We start from the raw sequence: 17,755 nt of genomic DNA on the forward strand, positions 1-17,755 counted from the left end.
TTCTACGTATAACTAAATTTAACTTATGGAGGGAAGGTTTTTTGTCCTGGAGTTCCCAGTGAGAGATAACGGTATTTTCTTCCCGAAGTAATAATGTCCACCGAGACGCGGGTTTCTGGGTCAACGGAAGTCACAGTTGAAAGAGGCAACAGTGTTTGCGTCCTGCCGAGTTTTGACGGCTTTTTCCACCGGAAAGGCGGTGCTCTAGTGCCCGCCCTCAATATGCCCCAATCAGAAAGGAGGAAGGGCTGAGACCGAGCAGCTATTGATTGGCAGCCCCTGGGCCAATCGGAAAAGCCCTGCTTTGGCGGGAGTCTTGATCGCCGCTGGGGCTCACTGTATCCCAGATCTTATGCTAGGCGTCCGGCCACCGTGGACATGTTCCTGTCCGATTTCCGCAAGGAGTTCTACGAGCTGGTCCAGAGTCAGGTGAGCCCCAGTCTGGACCCCTGGCCTACGTCTTGTCGGGAACAGTGGGTGAGCAGGAGTGGCCGCTACTCGGGTCTCCAAACTCAGCCTGCCTTTTCTTCCCCTGACAGAGGGTCCTTCTCTTTGTGGCCTCGGACGTGGACGCTCTGTGCGCCTGCAAGATCCTTCAGGTGAGTGCCGCGGACCCTCGGACGGAGGGGCCACGGCAAGAGGTGAGCGGAATAGAGAGGACCTCCCCCAACCCCCAGATGAGGACAGAGGCTGAGGTAGGGGCTTGAGCAGTCACAACTGAAGACTGAGGTCACTGCCCTGACTGGATGGTGAGGGGTGGGTTAGAGGAGGATTAGGCAAAAGGCAGGATGACTAGTTAATATTTTTTGCAGTAACCCAGGCAAATATGGTTGCATTTGGGTGAAACGTAAGATTTAGACTTCTGGTGGCCTATGAAATGTGGGAGTTTGAGGGAGACAAATCTGTGACAGCTGAGGGCATGGTGGGGTCATAAGTGATGCTGGAAATACAGGACCTCTGGTCGATTGAAAAATATCATTAGTTCAGTCTTGTTTTGAACATAGTGGGACATTTACATTGAGCTTTGGTCAGGTTCTTAGGTCAGGATCTTATCAGAAGACCTGGAAGTAAGATTGGATTTTCCTCCAATGTATTACTTTGAAAATTTTCAAACATTCATTAGAGTTGACACAGTGAACACTCGTATCCTTACCACCAAGTTTCTCCCGTTAACATTTTACTAACCTTGCTTTGGAGTCTCTGGTTGGTGCAAACCACTGAACGTACAGATTGTAACCAAAAGGTTGGCAGTTCAAGTTCACCCAGAAGAGTTTCGGAAAAAAGGCCCTGGTGACCTATTTCCAAAAATCTAGCCACCGAAAACCCTATGGTGCACAGTTCTACTCTGATGCATGTGGGGTTGCCATGAGTCGGAAGCTACTTGATGGCAACTGGTTTTAACCTTGCTTAATCATCTGTCTTCCATCTCTCCACCAGCTATCTTTTTTTTTTTTTTTTCTCTTGGTACATTTTCAAAGTAAATTGCAGACATTCTAAATAGCAGGGTTTCAAAACACCTTTTCCTCAGGCCTTGTTCCAGTGTGACCATGTGCAGTACACCCTGGTTCCAGTTTCTGGGTGGCAAGAACTTGAAACTGCATTTCTTGAGCATAAAGAGCAGGTATGTAAGATGCGTTTTGGAATAATTAGCCTTCATTACTCCATAGTAATTTCTTAACCCTTAGCATTCTTTCTAATTCCATAATAGATTGAGTGTATATGTAAGTGTAAACTTTATTAAGCAAAGTGGAAGAGAAAAACATAATATGTATACTAGTAACTTACCCTTAAGTTGTGGAGGCAAAATTGACCCCCCCCCCCAAAAAAGAAAAGGACGGTAAATATGGACAGCAGAAATTTTATTGTTAGGAACATGGAATTTAATAGTGTTTAATTTGGCCTAACTAAAACTATTTTACGATATACTGCTATCTTATATTATCTGTCCAAATAAATGTATCCCAGGTTCCAATTTGAAATCCAGGAACATATCTTCCTCCTCAGAGTCCTGGTGGTGCAGTGGTTAAGAACTCGGCTGGTAACCAAAAGGTTGGCAGTTCAAACCCATACTGCTCCTTCGGAAACTCTATGGGGCAGTTCTACTCTGTCCTATAGGGCGGCTGTGAGTCAGAATCAACTTGATGGCAACAGGTATCTTCATTCTCCATAATTTAAACAGTAGAGGCCAGGACTGCTTCTACCTCTGCATGGGGCCACAAGGAGAGATGTGACATCTTGGGCCACACAGGGAAGGGCTGGGGTGTGGAAGAAGGACCATGGTGTCCCTGGCCACAGGTGAGACTGCTCTGGCAGAGATAAATCCTAGCCTGGAGTTCCTGTCATCATGTGAGGGAACTTTGCCAGTGTGATACTCGTAAGAAAATGATTTCTATAATGATAGGGTGTCATACCAAAAAAACCAAACCAAACCCACTGCTGTGAAGTTGATTCCTACTCACAGCAACTCCATAGGGTTTATATCTTAGGCTGGGTTCTCTAGAGAAGCAAAACCAGTAAAGCATGTAAATACGTAGAGATTTATATCAAGGAAATGGCCCACGTGGTTGTAGAAGCTAGAACATTCCAAGTCTTTGGGTCACACTGGAGGCTTCTCCTGATTCACGTAGCCACAGGGCCTGACAAACCCAAGGTAGGTTAGGTCAGAGAGCAGGGCTCTTGCTCACGGGCTGAGAAGACCAGTGAATCCCAAGATTGACAGGCGAGACAGCAGGTAAGCTGCTAGCCCAGGTCCCAAGAACCAGAGGTCAGACAAACAGGGGCCAGCCACAGGATCCAGAGCAAGCAAAAATCAGCAAGACTTGCCAGAAAATCCACCTATATTGGATGCAGGCCACACCCCAAGGCAACTCCCTTTCAACTGATTGGCTACTCACAGCAGATCCCATCATGGAGGTGATCCCATTATATCAGATCTCACATGGAAGTGATCACGTCATCATAAGATTGCCAAACTACATCATAACTGCCAAACCATTGAGAATGATGACCCAGCCAAGTTGACGCACAACCTTAACAATCATAGTTTCCAAGGCTGTAAATCTTTATGGAAGCAGACTGCCACATATTTCTCCCACAGACCTTTTGGTTAGCAGTCAGGTGCTTTCACCACTGTACCACTAGGGTGTAATAGAAGACTTAAATTTAGGTGCCCAAGATTATTAAAAATTTAAACCTCTCCCTGGCGAGGCAGGAGCCCTGGTGGCCCAACCATTAAGTGCTCGGCTGCTAACCGAAAGGTCAGTGATTCAAACTTACCAAGCGCTCCACAGGAGAAAAGACGAGGTGATCTACTCCCGTAAATTTTATAGCCTAGGAAGCCCTATGGGACAGTTCTACTCTGTCACATGGGGTCGCTATAGGTCAGAATCAACTTGACAGCACCCAACAACAACAACCTGGTGATGCAGTCCAGCACAATGACTACAAGATCTGGGGAGACCCATTACATGTTTATGGCCTGGTTACACACTCTCACATTAGTTTCTTGACCCTGTGCATGAGACTTGGGCTCACTGAGCTTCCGTGTGCACCTCTGGGGAGCAGGACCTACCTCATGGCGTTCTTATGAAGATAAAATGAAGGAGTCTGTCAGCGCTCAGCACAGGCCCGGGGTGGCTATTCTCAGAGCCCCTCCCAGTGAGGGCTTTGCCTAGTGTTGGGGGCTTGATGTGTCTCAGCAGACGAACTTGAAGGCCTGGTGCAGAGAAGGTGAAGGGCCTCCTCAATGAGCTTACTTTACACTGTGTCTATTCTTTTTTTTTTTTTCAGTTCCATTGTTTTATCCTCATAAACTGTGGAGCTAATATAGACCTATTGGATATCCTTCAACCTGATGAAGACACTATATTCTTTGTGTGTGACACCCACAGGCCAGTCAACATCGTGAATGTGTACAACGATACCCAGGTAACCAGGCCTTTGGGGCCCATACCCTGGGCTTGGTATTAGTCCCTACCCTTTCAGTATTCTTCATCAACCTGTCTGTACCTTTTTATGCTGTGCGTGTATCCGTCTCCCCTGTGGGAGTGTCCACAACCTAAGGACAAGGACCTGGTCTTGTCCGTCTTTGGTGACAAACATGGCACCTAACCTGCGGGAGTGCTCAGAATGTGTCTGTGGAATTTGCTTGACCTGGGAGGTGTTGGGGCCAGAACCCCACACTGGGTCTGCCCTTGGCGCTCAGACCCAGCCCGGTCCCATTTAATATCAGGGGACCTTGGAGGTGATTCCCTGTAAGAAGGGCCAAGACCAGCCTTGCCCACCTGAGGGGTCATGTGAGGACCAGCAAGGGAGCTGGTGTGAGAGGTCCTGGTTACCCTAAAACAGCTCTGCTGCTCTAACTCTTGGGCCTCTGGGCAGTGAGCAGGGAGCCCAGTGCGGAGCAGCCACATCACCAGCCTCCCACCCACATTCACCAAGTGTCAGGCCTCGGGTTCTCATGGAAGAACTCCTCTAAGAGAAATCAGCCCAGAATTGCTTCTAGAGACGGGTGTTTTATTCAGTTAGGGCTTGCACGTCTTCATGCCCGCCATCATAGACCAGGTTGTGGCTGTTCATTTTGTTGGCTTGGTGTATGGCATGAGAGAGAGCTTTTATTTTTTTTCCAGATTTAAATGACTGCAGGTGGTTTTCAAAAATTTGTTTTCATAATTCCTGGATACAGTGTGGTGCAAAACTGACACCTCACTGAGTGGAAATGAACACAAAAGGAAAATGCCTGAGAAGTCTGGAACTCTTCTCAAACAGGTAGCTGTCTGCAGGTACAGAAAGCTTACCAGTCAGCCAACCAGGAAATGATAAGATTCTGTAGGAGAAAAATACATCTTGATGAATAGTTTTCTGTTGAGCAGAGACTCAATTTATTGTTTGTCTTAAACTTAGATCAAGCTACTTATCAAACAAGATGATGACCTTGAAGTTCCAGCCTATGATGACATCTTCCGGGATGAAGCGGAGGATGAAGACCATTCAGGAAATGAAAGTGATGGCTCGGAGCCTTCTGAGAAGCGCACCCGGTTAGAAGAGGTGTGTTTGGCCTCAACGCAGCAGTCAGGAGGTCAGGGGTCAGTCCCTGCTGGGGCCTGCCTGGGCCCAGGCATAACTCGGGGGCAGCGGGTATAGTGCAGAGTAGTGGAGGCACCAGTGTGGGACTGAAGGACGCTGCCATTCCCTCACTATGTGGCCTTGAGCAGATCACCGAATATCACTGAGCCACAGCGTCTCTTCTGTATAGTAGACTCCCGTCAGATGAAATTAAATGTAGGAAAACCCAGTTCTATGCCTAGAGAGAAAACATTTTTGAAAAAGTGATAAAGAGAAACTACCACTCCACTTAGGAAGTGCTGGCTGTGAAGTGACTGAGAAGGGGCATGTGGCCACAGCCGTCGGCCAAGTTCCACCCCAGATGGTCTCTCAAGGGGAAACATCTTGTGTGTAAAGATGGGAGTGGTTTGTGCCACACGGGCCTTGGGTCCTAACTGCTCGCCGACCTGGGGCTCGGCCTATAGAAGGGCCCTGCCAAACCCTGGCCACTGCTGCTGGAGGTAAAATTGCAGGTGGGAAGCCATTCTTCTTTTGAATGGCAGGAGATCTTTTATCCTAGTGTTCATTATTGATGTCGAAGGAGCTACCTGCCCTGCTGGCTCCCAATCCTTGGTACGGAACATGTTGTTTGTGAAGGTTTACGCAGCAGGTTAGAGTTCCATTCAACAATTTCTACACAAATTGTTCCTTGACATCGGTTACATTCTTCACAATGCGTGAACATTCTAGTTATTTCCATTCTAGTTGTACCATTTCCATTAATCTAGTTTCTCTGCCCCCTTACATTCTCATCTTTGTTTTAAAGCAATTGTTGACCGTTTGATCTCATGTAGGTGATTTTTTATAGGAGTACAGTACTTCTGGGTGATATTCATTATTTTTTAATCAATCTGTTTTTTTAGCTACAAGATGACCTCGGGTTAGTTTCAGTTCAAGGTTTAGAGTACCTTATGGCAATAGTCTCAGGGAGTCCTCCAGTCTCAAACAGTCTAATAGGTCTGGTTCCCCCTCATTCTATCAGGATCCATCTATTGTGGCCCTGATTAGATTGGTTGGTAGTGGTAGCCAGGCACCATCTAGTTCTGGTCGCAGGGTAGATGAGGCCATAGTTTGTGTAGACTATTTGTCCTATAGACTAGTTTCCTTTGAGTCTTTGGTTTCCTTCTTTGTCTTTTGCTCTGGATGAGTAGAGACCAATAGTTGTATCTTAGATGGCCACTTGCAAGCTTTTAAGACCCCAGACACTACTCGCCAAACTAGTACATAGAATGTAACTTTATGAACTATGTTATGTCAATTGATCAAGATGTTCCATGAGACTCTGATCCTATCCTTCAAACCCTGTAAACCAATCCCGCGAGGTATTCAATTATGTCAGAAATATCCGTAACTGCCATCACGTGTGTATGTCCGTATGTATGTATCTCTGTGAACTGGTCCAAGGCAAGTGAGTGGCTTGCCCCAGGTCACGTGGTGGTGGATGGCAATGGAGAGGTGTAGGGGCCTCAGCTGGAGACTAGCCTGGGGCAGGTGCTTAGTAAACAGTCCCTCCCTTCTCTCCATGGTATCCCGGCCAGTATCTAGGAGCAGACTGCACTCAGGCACAGGATGACCCAGGTTTCTCCTCAGGGGTCTGAGGCCAGTAGCCTCTGCCAAATCAGAACCTTCTCAGGCTGTGAGGATAAATCCCTGGCATTTTGTTCTCTTTGCCCCTGTGCCAGGAAGTGATGGAGCAAACCATGAAGAGGAGGCAGCGAAGAGCGTGGGAGGCCCGGAGGTGAGCATCAAGCAGCACACCCACAGCCAGGAGCAGCACCCCAGTGGCCAGGAGCCTGCCCTTCCTGAGGGACTGTGGTACTGCCCACGCTTGTATATTCCCAGGAGGCTGTGCATTTTTTTCCATTTTGAGTAATTTAGTGTTAAACACAGAGCCAGGGGCTCTAGGACTGAGCATGGGGCCCCTGCCTAGAGAAGGTTCTGGGTCACCTTCTCTACCCATGAGTGGTAGGCCTGGCCCACATGTCTCACAAATATGAGCCATCTGTTAGGGGTGGTGGCCCCTGATTTTCATTTTTATGAAGTTTCCCAAATGTAGATACTTTTATCTAAAACTGTTTATGAAGGAAATAGATGCCAATTGTGTAGAACTTTTCATAGAAACCTATGAAAAGAAAACTAAGCTATCCATAATTCCACTTCTTCTTGCAAATTGTAAAATTGGAGTGCTTTAAAGTAAAAACATTAGAAAGATTATTCCAGTTTGAGATGAATGTACAGCACTGCCCTTAAGCTGGGTCCTGGGGGAATTCCTTGCCAAGTCCAGTCTTTGGCATTCTTGCTGGGCCGCCCTGTTGCTCAGAACGACTCCGTGTTGTTTCAGCTATGGGCATGCACTCCTGCAGCATGAAGGGAAGGCCACACCTCATGAGAGTGGATGAGCCCAGACCGCAGACCCACAGTTCCCGGCAGGAAACTCCCCTTAGTACTTATGTCTCAGAGTGCCTGGAGACGGACATGCCACCAGGCCTCTGCGTATGTTCTCAGTAGGCAAACAGGATGGCCCATTTCTTGTTAATACTTCTCCTTATCTTTGTGTGGACAGTGTAAAAACATTTCAAGAAGTGAAGGAGAAAAAATGTAAAAATAATTCATGATGTTCCTACCTAAGGCAAAGAGATTTTCTCCTCCTGGGTTATCCATCCTTGCACATTTTTGCATAATCACAATGTGCATCTAATTTTGCATTTTCCGTTTAACTATTTTACATAGTTCTTAACTGGCAATGCCCCTTCTTTCTGAACTGTAGGTTACTTCCAATATTTTGTCATCACAGAAGGCTGCAATGAATAATTCTGCACATACCAAGTTTTGTCTAGACTTGTTCCTTTGAATTTTTGTCTTGGGATTCTGGGATTATACCATTTTACACAGCCACAAGTTGTGTGTGTCAGTTTCACTGTACCTTCCCAATGTTGTAAATACACATTCTGCCAAAGAGTCAATAAGTGAAAAAATGGTTATTGTCAGTAGCCGTTGAGTTGATTCCAAGCCATGACAATCCCATGTGTTACAGAGTAGACCTGTGCCCCACAGGATTTTCTTGGCTCTAATCCTAACAGAGGAGTCCCCAGGTGGGGTGGCGCAAACAGCCTGCTTCTAAATGGTCACAGCCTTGAAAAACCTATGGGGCAGTTCTACTCTGCACACACAGGGTTGCCATGAGTCGAAATCGATGCAGCGACAACTAGCAACAACAATCTTAAGGGAAAAGATCACCAGGCCTATCTTGCACAGTATCGCTGAGTGGGTTTGAACCATCAACCTTTATGTTAGCGATCAAGCACAAACGGTTTGTACTACCCAGGGACCAAAAGAGTAGTACTATGATTTAATTTGCATTTCTTTGAATACTCTCAAGTTTTAACATTTATGCAAATATTATGCTTACTGCATTGCTTCCTGTCGAATGTATACATCTTATATCATTACAGAAGAGAAATCCTCTTTGACTATGAGCAGTACGAATACCATGGGACATCAGTAAGTATGAATATGTACAGTTCACCCTAAAATTCTAATTCTAGGGATTGTTGCTGTTGTTGTTGTTAGTTGCTGTCGAGTCAGTTCCGACTCATAGCAACCTTTTGTACGACAGAACAAAACACTGCCCAGTCCTATACCATCTTCATAATTGTTGCTATGTTTGAGCCCATTGTTGCAGCCACTGTGTCAGTCCATCTCATTGAGGGTCTTCCTTTTTTTTCTGACCCTCTAAGCATGATGTCCTTCTCCAGGGACTGGTCTTTCCTGATAACATGTCTAAAGTACGTGAGACAAAGTCTCGCCATCCTCACTTCCAAGAAGCGCTCTAGCTGTACTTCTTCAAAGACAGACTTGTGCATTCTTCTGATAGTCCATTCAATTTTCTTTGCTAACACCATAATTCAAAAGCATCAATTCTTCAGTCTCTGGGGTAAATTTCCTAAAACATGAGGAATGAGCATAGGTTTTAGAGCCACAAAAGCCTGTTTGAATTCTAGCTTCACAACTTTCTACTGTGTGACCTTGGGCAAGTGCTGTAGCCTCTCTGAGCCTAAACTCCTCCCCCATAAAATGAACAGAATAGTCCTTATTTCAGAGACAATTGTTACAATGGGCCCTAGCACCCAGTAGGTGCTCAAAAAAGAAACTTCTGTTGTTTTTGCTTATGGTGACCGCGCATGTACAAAGTAGAACTACGCTCCATAGGGTTTTCAAGGCTGCGACCGTTTGGAAGCAGATCACCAGGCCTTTCCTCCAAGGCGCCTTCAGTTAGTAGTTGAGCACTTACCCTTGTGGGCCACCCAGGGGAGTCGAAATAGACTCAATGGTAACTGGTTTGGTTTTTAGTTGATTATTTTTACTTATCAAACAGACTTACTTACCACAACTGACAAAGCCTGTATCAGTCTCTGTGCAAGAAAATAAAACTCTACATGTGCAACGGCACATGGTGTGTGAATCTTCTAGAATAGGATTTAGTTTAGAAAACCTACTTGTAGTTGACCCAGTTAATGCTGAGCATAGCTCAAGGACTTAAGTAGCCCTAGGAAATAGGTTTCCAATAAAACATCCTGCGTTTAGTCTTAGCGCCATTTGTCCAGTGTTCCATTGTCCTGTGAAGGATCATCCATTTGCCCTGGATGCTTCAGACTTCAGAGTCTTCCCATCAGACACTGATCCCCATCGCAGACTACTACCAACACTCGGACCCTCTGCTCACAGGGAGTGAAATGCTTTCATGTGGACAGCCCTGTTAGGAAGACCTTCACTAGGGGTCCCAAGACCCCTTCCACCTCTGATACTCAGATAACTGAAACCAGGGCCCTGCCTGGCCTGGCCTGGCCTTCCTGGGAGTGTGTGCCAGGCCATCAGCCAGCCAGCAGGAGAGCACAGGCACAGGGGCAGGCAGGCAGTGGGGTCACCCAGACTCAACACATCACCGAGGGACCAAGCAGCTGTGGACAAAGGCCTCAGCCCAATGCTGAACAGGGCTGCCCTTCCTGCAGTGCACTGTCCTCCCTGGCTGCTCATGTTGACTTTTTAACTAGCAGAGGAGAGCGTGCACGTCAGTTCAGTTACTTAGTCTTATTCTCCTCGGGCTGGTGAACCCTTGTTCCCCACATTGGGCTGGGATTTGCCTGGCGCCCTGACTGGGCAGAGCCCCAGCATGTGCCCCTCTGCAAGTGTGGCTGTCCTTGGCCTCAGGCTTCTCTGCTCTTTTGCAGTCGGCCATGGTGATGTTCGACTTGGCGTGGATGATGTCCAAAGACCTGAATGACATGCTGTGGTACGTAGTCCCCTTGCCAGTGTTTGTATGTGGAGTCTTGCCACCCAGTCGAGGTCAGTGCCCTGTGGGGCTTCCTCCTCTGGGCAGCTCTGTCCTGCAGTGGGAACAGGGTCCTGGAGAAAGGCATCACCAATATGCCACCCTTGTCCCTACCAGGAACTCCAGACACAGCCCCTTTCTGGGAGCGCACACAGCTCTGGTTTTCTCCCTAATTGTGTAGTTCTAGGCTGCATCCCACAAACTTACAGGACAAGGAACACCACAGAGCACAGAGGGCATGTGGCTGGATCAGAAGATAGGGCTCAGATGCTGCTCCCCACCTTTCCACTCCTGCCCCGCAGCCTTTCTGCTTGTTAAATTTGGACAACAGAACGAATATGGGATTTAAATGAGGCAGCCTCCCAGGCATCTCTGTAAAAGTGGTAGCATCTGATCCATGCATAACTGCCTGCCTCCTGAGTTTGCAGTGCAGGCTGCGTGCAGACTCACTCCACACCCTGGAGCATTGCACACGGGAAGAAGCCATTTGCCAGGCACTATGAACACAGGTGACTCTCGAAACGGGAGATGAGAACATAGGTTCTGGCCTGGCTCCACCACCTACTGCCCTATGACCGCAGCCCTCTGCTCTGGGCCCTGGCTCACTCTTCTGTGAGTCGGTAGTCTGCTGAGGTCTTCCAGCTCTGAGGGCCCATGGTGGAGATAACAGGCTGCACCGAGTCAGGTCCTTGGGCCAGCAGGACCCGACCAGCAGCTGAGGAGGGAGTTGCTGGTGGGTCCTCTGGGGTGCTGGTGTAGGAGTCACTGCTGCGATGTACATGATTGGGCTGGGGGTGCTGTGTCACAGGTCGCTGGCCCTCTCAGCTCTCGTCTCTGTGCTCAGAGTTGGGCACCTGGCTGTGTACTCAACCCTCTCAGCATCGGGTCTCCTCCCATGGCATGGAAGTGACGGTCCCCAGGTCAGGTTTGGGGCATGCATCCAAGGCCCCGCAGTAAGGTTGGGTGGGAGCCTGTAGCAGTAGCATGGGCCTGTGACCACCACTGATTGCGTCAGGCGCCCCCATCACTAGTATGCACCTACTGTGTATTCAGTGACCCTTGAAAGCCTTCCACTAGAAGCTTGCACCCTTCAAATGCTTTCAGAAAACTCCAGAAACAGCACAAGAACAAATGCAAAATGACACAATACGAAACACAGATAAGGAGAGATCAGAATGAGGTGGGGCAGTCAGAGAAGATGCCCCCCAGAATCAAGTTGCTCCAGGAGATGTGGACGGGAGTCCTTGGGCACCCTGTCCTCCCCTTAGATTAGCTTTCCGTAGCTTCCCAGAAGTCCATCCATCTGTCCAGACACCCGGCAGATGTGTTAAACTGCCTCACTGCTGGCGGAGTGCCCTCTGCAGGCTATACTGCTCAGGCCAGGGCTGTTCTCAGCTCAGAAACTCACAGAGAGCACACAGTGTGACGGACCACACCTGTGACACAGGTCACACTTACTGTGGGCTGATAGTAATCCTGGGGAGGTCAGGTCCCAGCCTGGATCTCCGTTTCTTATTGAGAAAAGAAGAGGTTGGAAACAGTGACCTTTGAAGGCTCTAAAGGGGCCTAAAAGGTTTGCCATTCTATGTCCCTGACATGAGTCGGAAGGACAAGTAGGTAGGTATAACTAGGGTCTGTTAGGTTCGGGGGGAGGGGGCCGTGAATAGGGTCTATTAGGCTGGGAGTGGCAGGTGGCAAGAGGAGCTCAGAGAGGTGAAAGGATGGGCTAAGGTCATCCGGCACCTGAGCACAGGTGTGTGAGTGCAGTCCTCATTTACCCTGTCCACCCACGGAAGGGAGACTGCCTGTCCCCACCGCTGCCGACATCAGCTCTGGCAATGCTGGCAGGACATTCCATGGATGCCACTCCACCCCCCAGATCCCTACCACACAGCTGGAACAGGCCGACCCCATTGCTTCCCTTCTCCCTCCAGGTGGGCCATCGTGGGACTCACAGACCAGTGGGTTCAAGACAAGATCACCCAGTAAGGACACGGTCCCGTGGGGCTTGGGGTGGCTGTCAGTGCTGGGACCGGCTACAGTGCCCACTGGCACTGTCAATGTAGAGCCATACTGAGAACAGGGCTGGCTGTCCTCCTCGTGGGGACTTGGTTGTCACAAGAGGACCTAGTACCAGTGATTCTAGTGAAGTGGTATGGCCTTGGTGGATGCTTCTTCTACCCTTGGAGGGTCCACCAGGTGGAGCCAGAGGTGAGAGGAGGAAACGGCAGTCCTCGTAGCCCTCAGAGCCCTGTTTGTGTGAGTGCTTGCGGCGGGGTGCGGGGTGTGTAGGAGGAGGCAGAAGAGGGGCTGGGGCCCCGAAGGTGCCAGGCCCTGCTGTCCTGCTTGGGAATTTGGGCTGGATCACGAAGGCAAAGGGAAGGCCAGAGGGTTTTGAGGAGGGCTGTGTGAAGCCACCTCTTGTTTTGCCTTTGAGACAAGCTTTGCTGCTCCTCATCTGTGAGAACCAGGGAGCCCAAGCTGCCTTGGGATCCAGATACCTGGGTAGGGGCAGGGGCCTGGACCAGCCATAGGGGGTCTCCTCCCACTTCCTTACTAGGCGGCCCAGCTCCCTCTGGTGGTATCTCGAGGGAAGTCCAAGAGCCTTGGCAGGGGCCTCCACCCAAGATGTTTACCACCTCCTGGGGACCAAGCAGATGTCCCAAACCTGCGCCTGTAGACACAGCCCCGGGCCCAGCCTACACTTACCATGGCAGACTCCTCGTGCTGTTTGCAGGGGTCCCCTTCTGCCCGACTCCCCCACCAGTCAAGTCCTGTAGATGGAGGGGGGATAGTCCTGGAGTCCCTTAGATCTGGGCTGCTTCCTGGGCATGTTACCTTGGCACACATACCACCTGGGGGCCTGAGGCCCTTCTCTGCAGGGGTATAGGAGTTTGTGCATAGATAATGTGGGTTTGGAGGCAAGGTGGGGTGTGCAGCACAGACACCATCTCTGGCCACTGGTGGTCACTCAGGTGGGGCACTCCATCACCATCCTTGCCAGTGGCCCTTGGAGGACTGGCCTAATGACACCTTCTCCAGCAGGCTGCCATTCATCGTACTCAGTGGCACCTCGAGGCTCTGTCAGCCTCTGCTTGGGTTAGTGTCACTTTCTCAGGGCCTGTCCCACTTGGTTGTATGGGTGGAGGGTAGGGCCATGACTGCCCCACAGTGAAGACAGCGCAGCTGCTGCCTTGGAGGAGATGCAGAGGCTTGGGGGGGAGGGGAGGAAAGGGACAGGTCTGACTGCTCCCAGGCGGCTGAGTGCAGGTGGCGAGGCTTCCCTAGTCTTACATAGGACCATGTGTGGTGGGCAGCATCCTAAGGTGCGAGGGAGGGAGGGCTGCCCGGTGCAGCTGTGCTTTCTTCCAGAATGAAGTACGTGACTGACGTTGGCATCCTGCAACGCCACGTGTCCAGGCACAACCACCGGAACGAGGACGAGGAGCACACCCTGTCTGTTGACTGCACACGGATCACCTTCGAGTACGAGTATCCTTGTGGCCCGGCCTACAGGCTCAGGCGGGCTTTGCTTTGTCACTCTCCGCAGGGCCCACCCCGACCCTCTGTCTGTCCCCAGAGGACACAGGCATGGGCTTTGCTTGTCAGGGAGCCACTTGTCTGGGTTGTGTGTTGGTGGCTGCCATGTACCCAGAACAGGCAGCCAGTGGGATGAGAGGCTTTGAGGAGGAGTGGGCCGTGATTGCTCCCCAGGCCAGGATCAAGCACATGGGATACTGACAACAGTCTGCTGTGACCTGGCCTTGTGATCTGGGTCCTAAAGGGCAGAGCCATGTTTCAAGGCCTCATGCTTCTCCAGCCAACACTTACGAAGAGCTCCCTGTGGTGGGTACATGCAGGCCCCACTGTGCAGCATGTCCAGCCAGTTAGGGAAGAAGGAAGCCAACATGTGATTACAAATTACCACATTTCTGTGAGGAAAACATGGGCATTGGTAGTCGCCAGGTGTGCCATTGGGCTGGAGGGCTCAGGAAGAACCCAGGGGGTGGGGAGCACGTTTCAAGTTGGTCTCAGCCCTGTGCTGTGAGGGGAAAGCAGCCCAGGCAGGGGTTGTGGTGATGCAAAGGGCCTGAGATGAGCTTGAGGAAGGGGCTGGATAGATGATGAGACCCCAGGATCAGAGGGACCAGAGCAAGAACAAGAGGTCTTATGATCCCGAAGCCAGTGGGAGGTGAAGAAGTGACCTGAGTTCAGCTCGTGTTTTGTTTTGTTTTTTAAATAATTTTTATCGTGCTTTAAATGAAAGTTTACAAATCAAGTCAGTCTCTCACACAAAAACCCATATACACCTTGCTATATATTGCTACACACTCCCAATTACTCTCCCCCTAATGAGACAGCCTACTCTCTCCCTCCACTCTCTCTTTTCGTGTCCTTTTCGCCAGCTTCTAACCCCCTCCACCCTCTAATCTCCCCTCCAGGCAGGAGATACCAACATAGTCTCAAGTGTCCACCTGATTCAAGAAGTTCACTCCTCACCAGCATCCCTCTCCAACCCATTGTCCAGTCCAATCCATGTCTGAAGAGTTGGCTTTGGGAATGGTTCCTGTCCTGGGCCAACAGAAGGTCTGGGGGCCATGACCACCGGGGTCCTTCCAGTCTCAGTCAGACCATTAAGTCTGGTCTTATGAGAATTTGGGGTCTGCATCCCACTGCTCTCCTGCTCCCTCAGGGGTTCTCTGTTGTGTTCCCTCTCAGGGCAGTCGTCAGTTGTAGCCGAGCACCATCTAGTTCTTCTGGTCTCAGGATGATGTAGTCGCTGGTTCATGTGGCGCTTTCTGTCTCTTGGGCTCGTAACCACCTTGTATCCTTGGTGTTCTTCATTTTCCTTTGATCCAGGTGGGTTGAGAGCAATTGATGCATCTTAGATGGCTGCTTGCTAGCATTTAAGACCCCAGATGCCACTCTTCAAAGTGGGATGCAGAATGTTAATAGATTTTATTGGGCCAATTGACTTCAGCTCGTGTTTTTTAAAAAGTCCCTCTGGCTGCTCAGTGGAGGAGAGGGTAAGGGTGAGGAGACGTGAGAGGCATGGCCAGGGTCTCGCTGCCTCAGCGGGACAACTGGCAGGACAGGCAAGTGCGTAGATGATGATGGAGCTGCCCTGTTCTGCCTTGGATCATCTAGGAAGGAACAAATGTGGATTTGGACAGCTTAGGTTTGAGGGACCTGTGAGTCTGGGAAGAGATATTGGTGGCCATAGGGTGACTGGCTCACGTGGAGAGAGGAACCACCAATGTGGATGCAGGGCCACCGGACACACGTGTCCTGACACATGCACTGGCGGGGAGTGTGTGGCCATGGGAGTGAGCAACAGGCAGAAGGGAAGGAGTCGGAGCTGAGGTCAGGACCCCCTAAGTCCAGGTGCTTTTGCAGAAGAGGCCAGGCATGCAGACAGAGTTGGATGGCACACGCAGGACGCACTGCAGCCAGCAGCCCAAGCCAGGCGATGTTTGGTTGTGTCTGGCCATGACCTCTGTCCCTGTAACCGCCATAGGCTCTGAGAACCTCTGTGCCTCAGTTTCCCTGTCACCTGAGGCTAGTCATGTGTGCTTGCCACCTCCCAGGCTCTTTATCTGGATCAAATTAAGCTAATAAAGTTAGAAGCACTCCTATCACGTTTGTGATGGCTGGTTCGCAGGCAAGGCCCCAGCGAGGAAAGGTGAAATGAGCCGATGATCCACTGGGGGCATGACAGATGGGCAGTCCCTGGAGGTGGAGGCTGATACTGCAGAAGTCCTCTGTACAGCCCCAGGTGGGCTTAGAGACGCCACAGTGCTCCTTGACCCCAGCCCCAGCCTCCGCCTGGCCCTCTACCAGCACTGGTCTCTCTACGACAGCCTGTGTAACACGTGCTACACCGCCTCCAGGTTCAAGCTCTGGTCCGTGCACGGCCAAAAGCGGCTCCAGGAGTTCCTGGCAGACATGGGGTGAGTAGCCCATCTCGGCCTGCAGCCCCCCTCACCCCTGCAGCCCTGAGGGAAAAGCCCTCAGCTTTGTTGTGGTGGAATTGGTTGTAAAATACAGCTGATGCCCATTTCCACCTTCAGTTCTTCACCACTGGATCCTAAAATACTAGTGCAAATGCTGAGATGGCTCTTGCCTGGGTGCGGTTGTGTACAGCTGTGACCCTTTCGTGGAGTCCTTTCAGTCCTGTGAGTGTCTTCATGATCTGGATTTAAACCAGATCATCTTGTGATCGAGGACTGCCCTCTTTCTAGTCTTCCACTGAAACAGGTAAAACAGAAGTTTCAATCCATGGACATTTCCTTGAAGGAGAATTTGCGGGAAATGGTTGAAGAATCTGCAAATAAATTTGGGTAAGGACACATTTTTCTGGACTAAGCTTGAAATTTAAGGCTTTCACTTACACCACATTCCTAAAATAATGCAGAAAATAAGAATGGTAAAATCGAGCGTGACCTGAGCCTAAGCACTGTTTGTTTTGTGTTCTCTTTTGGTTAAAAATAGGAGTTCTTAAAATACCCATAGGGTTTAGAGTCCTTAAATCACAGGCTGAAGTCCCTCATTAGAGACGAGGTGGTGTCTCCCACCGTCCTGTTGGCCGGGGCCAGACATAGGTGTGCTTTGCCGACCGGCACCCCTGTGCAGGACTGGGGTTGACTGGCGGCTCTGCGGCCCAGCTGCAAACCCTACCTGGCATGCTGGGTGGTGGCTCTCCCTCTTTTTCCAAAGACGTAGCCAGTACAGGAAAGTGCCTACACACCCTGGTGCTGCAGGCAGTTACTGCACTGTCCCTTGGCCTCTCCAGACTTGAAGGCTGGTGTATCTGGCCCAGTTTATCCTTTTGGCAGGATAATTGTGCGAGAGTATCAGTGGCGCCTGGAATGGCACTAGTGGTGCATCTGCCAGTCTGGCAGTGAGAGCCACTACCATACCTTCAGGCAGTTTCCATGACAGCAGAAGAGCTGCCCTTGGAGGACACACACACACGCACCCAAGGTGACCATGGTGTTTATTCTTCCCGGGGACAGGATGAAGGACATGCGTGTGCAGACTTTTAGCATTCATTTTGGATTCAAGCATAAATTCCTGGCCAGCGATGTGGTCTTTGCCACAATGTCTCTGATGGAGAGTACCGAGAAGGACAGCTCTGGGACTGACAACTTCACCCAGGCCTTGGACAGTCTTTCCAGGTAGTGGACACAGCATGGTCTGCAGTCCCCTCAGGCCTGCCCCATCCTCGGTTCTCACGCTGACCAGGAAAGCAGGCTGCAGGGGCCACTGAGGCATGTGAGTGGCTGTGTCCTGCACAGAAACTCCTCCTGTGTTAAGTGGGCT

The 17,755-nt window shown here is 50.2% G+C and overlaps 1 protein-coding gene across 1 annotated transcript in view; it reads left to right on the forward strand.

Moving 5' to 3' along the window:
* Window positions 1-247: 247 nt before the first annotated feature.
* The window catches only part of CDC45 (cell division cycle 45), a 36,023-nt gene continuing 18,515 nt past the window's right edge, over window positions 248-17,755 (forward strand). Inside the window, exons 1-13 of the mRNA XM_049867029.1 lie at window positions 248-429; window positions 540-599; window positions 1,529-1,621; window positions 3,790-3,927; window positions 4,903-5,046; window positions 6,786-6,841; window positions 8,556-8,604; window positions 10,332-10,393; window positions 12,367-12,417; window positions 13,805-13,924; window positions 16,252-16,383; window positions 16,675-16,773; window positions 17,449-17,610. Of these exons, the coding sequence (XP_049722986.1) occupies window positions 379-429; window positions 540-599; window positions 1,529-1,621; window positions 3,790-3,927; window positions 4,903-5,046; window positions 6,786-6,841; window positions 8,556-8,604; window positions 10,332-10,393; window positions 12,367-12,417; window positions 13,805-13,924; window positions 16,252-16,383; window positions 16,675-16,773; window positions 17,449-17,610 (1,217 nt within the window). The 5' untranslated portion in view covers window positions 248-378. The remainder of the gene's footprint in view (window positions 430-539; window positions 600-1,528; window positions 1,622-3,789; window positions 3,928-4,902; window positions 5,047-6,785; window positions 6,842-8,555; window positions 8,605-10,331; window positions 10,394-12,366; window positions 12,418-13,804; window positions 13,925-16,251; window positions 16,384-16,674; window positions 16,774-17,448; window positions 17,611-17,755) is intronic.

Source organism: Elephas maximus, chromosome 22, assembly GCF_024166365.1.
Source record: "Elephas maximus indicus isolate mEleMax1 chromosome 22, mEleMax1 primary haplotype, whole genome shotgun sequence".
Lineage (NCBI taxonomy): Eukaryota > Metazoa > Chordata > Mammalia > Proboscidea > Elephantidae > Elephas > Elephas maximus.